General features: G+C 30.6%; 1 protein-coding gene across 1 annotated transcript; it reads left to right on the top strand.

Moving 5' to 3' along the window:
* Nucleotides 1-2,340: 2,340 nt before the first annotated feature.
* Nucleotides 2,341-4,685, top strand: LOC131072988 (cytochrome P450 CYP72A616). Its single transcript, XM_058009316.2, has 5 exons — nucleotides 2,341-2,708; nucleotides 2,925-3,148; nucleotides 3,301-3,542; nucleotides 3,734-4,121; nucleotides 4,231-4,685. The coding sequence occupies exons 1-5, from the start codon at nucleotides 2,426-2,428 to the stop codon at nucleotides 4,654-4,656; spliced, it is 1,563 nt and encodes a 520-aa protein (XP_057865299.2). The 5' UTR covers nucleotides 2,341-2,425; the 3' UTR covers nucleotides 4,657-4,685.
* The last annotated feature ends 2,594 nt before the right edge of the window (nucleotides 4,686-7,279 follow it).

Below are 7,279 nucleotides of genomic sequence, written 5' to 3'. Positions count from 1 at the left end.
AGAATATATATATTCATGAACTTTATAATGGAGCACTCCTTACATGCATGATAGAGTAGTGTACTCAACAACATTATAACCAAGCATTGCTAATATAAAATAAGTAGGACATAGCATTTGCACTTATTTGTATTATATAAATGATTTAGTATAAAATAAGTATGATAGGGTATTTGCCCTCAACATAGAGAAATGTTGATATTAAATATGTATGAGAATGATTTTATCCTTGATAGTATTATAGCAGAGTAGAGATATTCACTATTTCATCATACAACATCTAGGTAAAAATAATTACTAGATTATTAATTTACCATAATAGTTTTTTATACTCTATGAAAACATTGTAAAAGACCTTAATCATAAAGACTACACGATTTGCTTACGAAAATAGAATAAGAGGTAATTGGTTAGATCCATTGACTCTAAAAATTAACACCATATAATTATTGATTGAAGAAAGAGATATTATTAAAACTAAAACAACAATTTATTCTATTTCTATGAAGAGTAAGTGAAATCGTATTTTTAGCAGCTTCAAAAGCAACTAAACTCTTCTATGATCATTTATGATCTTAATAAATGATAGTTTCAAAGAGCCATGATTTCCTTTATGATTTGATATTCCTCCAAACAACCATGATACATTTTTAAATACTTTATTCACCATTTAATAACTGAATGAGTTGTTTTGTAATTCTTTTGAAGATCTCTTCATTGTATAGCTATATGTACAAAGACAACATATAAAAAATAAAAATAAAAAAAATTTGTAAAGAATTGCTACTAGATTTGTAAGGAAAATCCATTAAAAATACTAAACATGCTTAAAAAACCAATGATACAAGAAATTTCATGGATCATGATCAATCACAACATTAAGGGATATACCTATTTGAAATCATATCTCTATAATAGGGAGAGAATTTTGAAATGAGCAGTAGGCAGGAATTGCTTTATTCGATCGCAGGCAGCGGGTTTCTCATGGGGACTACGATCTCCCTCGAGCTGGTGATGATGCAGCTTGCTTGGAAGGGGTGTCAACAATTAGTAGTGGTTTGTGTGATGTTGGGCTGGTTCCTCATCCTTATCAAGCTGGTGATGATGTGGTTTCCCTTTTTAAGCCACCCTAGCATTTTGAAGGAAATGTTATTGAATAACCAGGTTGACGGCCCATTTTTAACCAAAAAGCAGGCGACTGACGCTGATAATATCCCTCAACTTCCATGGATTATGGAATACGACAACGAATGACAACTTGCATTTACCAATACAGATAAACCCTTCGAATACAATCTTTTCAAATGATGGGTATTTTTTCACTGACATCTCTTTTAAGAATTTGTATAAATAAGTGAGAAAAATTAATTAAATGGATATCTTTTTTATTAATAAGATTTGATTTTTGATTGACTCACTTAAAACTGTTCAATTTTATCAGTAAACCAAAGATTTATTAATATCATGGTTATCTTGAATGAAAAAATAACAAGAACTAAGAAAACTTGTTAGATTCTGGTCAGATAATAGTCCTACCAACAAAAATTGGAGGATAAATAAAACAATAGTCATTGGACTACGACCATCCTCACCTAGCATAATCTATGTTCATAAAAGATGAAGAGACCTGAAAATGAATATCCTAATTACCACAAACAGATTGATTATACCCTTAACGCGACACACAAAGAAAAGACTAACCTCTATTAAAGGTGAGAGTTGGAGGGACCCTAATAACAGTACCCAAGATATTTTTCCAATGATCCAGCAATATCTAGAAATGAACAACTTGAAGTACAACTTAATTTATTTATATGGAAAATTTCTTTTAGCAGGGAAGGATTTCTCTTTCATATGCATTTCAATTAATTAAAAAATAAGAAAACCCACTACGACATAAAGGGCCTACTCTGTGATGAGGTGACGTTCTAATCTTCTCCCGAAAATAACAAATGCTCGCCAAAGCGACGTTCCAACCACCTCGCATAGAAATAATATATTAAATATGCCAATGTAGATTTCTCCTTTGATATTTAGGCAATTTACCACTGCCATCATTCATATACTGAGTGTGATGTTTAGGAAATGTGATGGTGATTACGAAAGACAGAAAGATTCCATCGCTCTAGACATTTAACAACATCCAAGCTCTCGCCCTCGAAAATTCAACGCACACTAAAATATCCCCACTTTCTTTGTACAGGTGAAAATGCCAAGCATGTATTGAACCATTCATCCCTTTCATTGTTCAATTATTACTTTCCCTCTGTCCATTAGCACTTGACATTGTCTATAGATCAAAAAAATCCAAGATTCTTTTTAATAAAATGAAGTACAATGATTATTTTTAAAAGGCCAATCTTGATTCCTATTAACACAAAGGAGCCCTTGATTTGCAGGAAAATAGGTTTTCTGCAACATAGAAATGGATCTGAATCTTTCCTGGTGGAGGGTTTTGAGCTTTGTGGGTGTCATATTGGCGGCTGTATTGGTGAATATCGTTGTGAAACTATGGTGGGTGCCTCTTCGCACACAGAAGTTCCTTCGGAATCAGGGCATTCATGGACCCCCATACAAGTTCTTATATGGAAACACCAAAGAAATACTTGAAATTAAGAAGCGCGCCAAATCGTCTTCCTCGATGAGCACGCCCCACGATATTGTACCTCTAGTTGTTCCACACATTGATGTGTGGGTGAAACAATATGGTGCATATTCCTGCAACAGCTTCTTCAGATTTATTTATTTTTATATATGATAAATTTTGTAATAATTGTTTTTAGATTAGATTGTGTGAAATTTATCATTGTCATCATTAAAATGTTAGAAAGTTCAAAGAAAAAAATCACTTGATTGACTTTTAAAGCAACAACATCAATGTGAAAATCTGATAACACCAATAAAATTTTCCCTGGTGTGATTAGGCAGGGTATTTGTGTATTGGGTGGGCACCAAGGCAAGGATTGTTGTTGGTGACCCAGAGATTATGAAGCAGATTCTGTCCAACAAGTTTGGGCATTACCAGAAACCAATGATCAGCATTCAATTGAAACGCTTAACTGGTGATGGCCTTGTCCGGACAAATGGAGAGAAGTGGGCTCGTCAAAGAAGGCTTCTCAATCCGGCCTTTCATTTAGAAAGTTTGAAGGTGAGTGTTTATTCACTGTTTTCTTTACTGGGTCTCCTTGACTTTGTAGATTTGATCTATGTAACTCAAGAAAACCAATCAGGATCTTATCAGAGATATATTTTTTTAAATTCAAAGTATATGTAGAGAGCTTATTGGGAGATTTGTGTCAGTCAATGGTTCCAGTGGTAACAGCTAGCACCACAAAAATGTTGGAGAAATGGGGAAATGAAATTGGTGAGGGTGTGAAAGAAATTGAGGTCGCAGAAGAACTTCGATGCCTTACTGCAGATGTGATAGCCCGGACAGCTTTTGGGTCTAGTTTTGAGGAAGGAAAGCGTGTATTTCACATCCTAGGCGAACTGGCCATTCTTGCTGGTAGAAGTTTTGGGAAAATATATTTTCCAGGTTCCAGGTAGTATAGTACCTCCTCTCTTCTTATACGTGGTACTTTTGTCAAATTGTTAAAAAAATTATTTGGTATTTGGGTCTATGAATACTTGATCTTTTTAAACTTAAAAGATATTTAAGGTGGATATTGAGTTAACACTTTCACATTTTAGATGCAAAATCTTTTTCTTATTGTTGCTTTTTAATTTTTGGTAGGTTTGTGCCCACTCCAAGTAATTTAAGGTCTTGGAAGTTAGACATGGACATTAAAAGATCTTTGAGAGAGTTGATCTTTAATCGTAAAAAGAACGTTGAGATGAAGAAACGTGATAGCTATGGCACTGACCTTTTGGGCTTGATGATGGATGCTTATAAGAACGAACTAAAGGACAAAAATAATTTTGTGAGACTATCTCTTGAAGAGATGATTGATGAGTGCAAGACTTTCTTTACTGCAGGAAGTGAGACTACTGCCACTTTACTTACATGGACACTCGTTGTATTAGGAATGCACACAGATTGGCAAGATCAAGCAAGGAAGGAAGTGCTTCATATCTCCAAGAAAGAAATTCCAAAATTTGATTCCCTCTCTTGCCTTAAACTAGTAAGAATTTATTTTTATTTTTTCTGTTGAGGTAACTTAGGACTATCATAATTCCATATCTTTGTCAAAGAGAATAAACTATGAAATGGTTGCTACTATTTATGATCAGGTGAACATGATTTTGTATGAAGTGTTAAGGCTTTATCCTCCAGCAATAGTTTTACCAAGAAAGGCTTACAAAAAGATGCAGCTAGGAAATTTAATTATCCCAGCAGGCATAGAGCTTATGCTTAAATCGATTATGGTGCACCATGATGTAAAGTTGTGGGGGAATGATGTCAAGGAGTTCAATCCCCTAAGATTTAGTGAAGGGATTTCAAAGGCCTCTACCCATCCTACTGCATTCATAAGTTTTGGATTTGGACCTAGAACCTGTATAGGCCAAAATTTTGCATTGATTGAAGCCAAGGTGATACTCATAATGATATTGCAACATTTCTCTTTCTCTATCTCCCCCACCTATGTCCATGCCCCTGCAACAATTTTCACTCTTCGTCCGCTACATGGTGCTCAAATCATGTTTCAAAAGTTATAAAGTTAAGGCTTCTTTTCATTTTTGTTCAATTTATAGATGTAATTCAATACATTATGCATGGGCATTTTACCTAATTTTTTATTGGGTCTATAAGTGGTGCAATTTTAATTGAAGTTATATGGGAATGCATACATATATTTTGATAATTATTGGTAAGTAAAGTAGCATTTATCATTTTTTTATAATTTGAAAAAAAGTATTTTAAAATGTACATTATATCTATTTGAAAACCTAAAATTCTATGTACAAAGTATAATTTTATTTATATTTTGAAGAACTGATTTTTGAGAGAATATGAACTGAATTAAATATGAAACTAAAGAAGCTAACTTAATTCAACATAGAAAAATAGAAATGTTTTTAACAATAACAATCTAAAAACTTCATATATCTTACAAGAAAGATTCAAATCAATTTCAAGCACAAAGTTTCCATTTGAATTCATTGTTTATTTTCTAGAAGCTCATTTTTTTTTTTCCTTTTCTTTACAATCTCTACAAAATTGATCATAAATTCTTATATAATGGGACAAGGTTTTACCATCCATAGGAAAATTAATATTCCACCTTCCTCTCATGACCATTCACCTTCTTTTTTAAACAAAAATTAAAAGAACAAATGTAAGTTTTTTACAATGGACACATTTTTAGACTCATTAATAAATGAAATTACAGGTTCTATGGAAATTAAAATTATAATAAAACTTACACTAAGGCTAAAAAATTGACATTCATTTAGATGCCATATGTAATTTGTCAAGGGATCATTAATCTTAATTATCTCTAACTTGAGTTGGTTTATTTTTATTGTTGCAAACCTATTGTTGATAATTAATTTATTTTCTTATGGTACCTTAATTCAACTCATTTGAGTATTTGAAGTGCACATCATGAGATATGTGATTATTAAACATTTTGAAGCATTTCTTGAGACATTTGATCATTTACATAATTTAATATATTTATTATATTGTTACTAGGTTCATCAATTGCAATAACATCTAGAATTAAATATTTAAAATTGCATCATCATTAATTTATTAATTCAATTAGGATTTGAGAAAAAAAATGTTCAATATCAAATTAGGAAAGAAAAGATAGCATACCTTCAACTCTAGGATTCAATCTTAGTTGCATGAATTTGTCTCATTCATTCTATCTTTTGATTATTGTTGGCTATAATCCTCTAATGTTTGAGCATTTCATAAATTTCTTTGATATGGTGTTGAATTATATATTAATGTAGTACAATTGATCAAAATAATATAAATAATGATAAACAACTATTAAATCAAATATAAAACATAAATATAATATTTAAATTCTTCAAAACATGAAAACAATCATTCAAATTCTTCAAAACATGAAAATAATGATTGATACTATGAAATTCAATTTAAAAATACACAAATTTGATTGTTTACATCAATAGAAGAAGAAAGGGTTATAGATCAATTAAACAGTGATTGCAATTCCTTGAAACTATGAAAAGTATGTATGTCAAAGAACACACAATTTATAGGAAAAACAAGGTACAAAATCATGGGATGCATATACTTTTAGACCGTGTTTTCTTTTTTACATACAAAGAAATGTGAGGACACCATAACTTTCCTTGAAAAATACCAACCCTTAGGGTTGGACTTGTATACATTGATGTCTAAAGATGTATTTTTTTATAAAATATAAAAACATATGTAATTTCCAAGCTTTCTTTCCATCAGGTTTACATAATTTTATATGTTGATTTAGGAATGTCACAATAATATCAAAATCATTACTTTTCTAACCATGTATTTTCTTAATTTAAAATATATAAAGATTTTGATTTTCAATTTATTTTGCTAATCTCCTCTTTTTTGTAAAAAAACTAATGTATCATATTCTTAGTGTCATTTTTCATCCATGTATCTGAATTTAAAATAAGAACATTTTTTAGTGAGCTTCAAATTATTCTATACTCATTAAAAATTTGACTTTTGATTAGCGTCAAAAAAATAGGGGGAACACATTCAACTTTTCATATTTCAAGATGTCTCCACTTTCAAAATTAGTTAAAACATTTACATATTTATATATAATTAATCATAAATTATGTAATAATATATAATTTTTTGATGAAATGATTTGTAAAATACTTTCCGAAAACATTTTAGGGGAAGCACACCAAATGCTGTGTTATTTATTTTTGACAAAAATAGGAGCACTTTGTGTGTTCGCCCTATTTAAACCTTTTAATCTCTGTCATTTAAAAAAAAATATTAATTTAGACATTAGATTATGAGTACTACAAATCATGTAATTATCACATTTTCAAAATTTGAACATGACTATTTTTAATTTTTCATCTAGAATAAATTTTACTAATTTTAGATAACAAAAGTGAACACTCTTGACCCTTTTCTAGTTCACCATTTATATGCATACACACCCTAGACATATTTGTTGATTCATGAAGGTGCATATTTTTGGATTATATTGTATTGAACATTATTTCCAATAATCTATAAGATGTTGACAATTTTGATAATAGTCTTTTTGTTTGAAAAATGCGTTTTAGGATACAATTCTCCTATTGTGGAATTGTAATTATTTGTGTTACTTCTTTACTAGCATTGTTTAGA

The sequence above is a fragment of the Cryptomeria japonica genome, chromosome 9 (genome assembly GCF_030272615.1).
Source record: "Cryptomeria japonica chromosome 9, Sugi_1.0, whole genome shotgun sequence".
Lineage (NCBI taxonomy): Eukaryota > Viridiplantae > Streptophyta > Pinopsida > Cupressales > Cupressaceae > Cryptomeria > Cryptomeria japonica.
The sequence above is the reverse complement of the archived record's forward strand: the minus strand, read 5'-3'. Positions and strand labels throughout refer to the sequence as shown.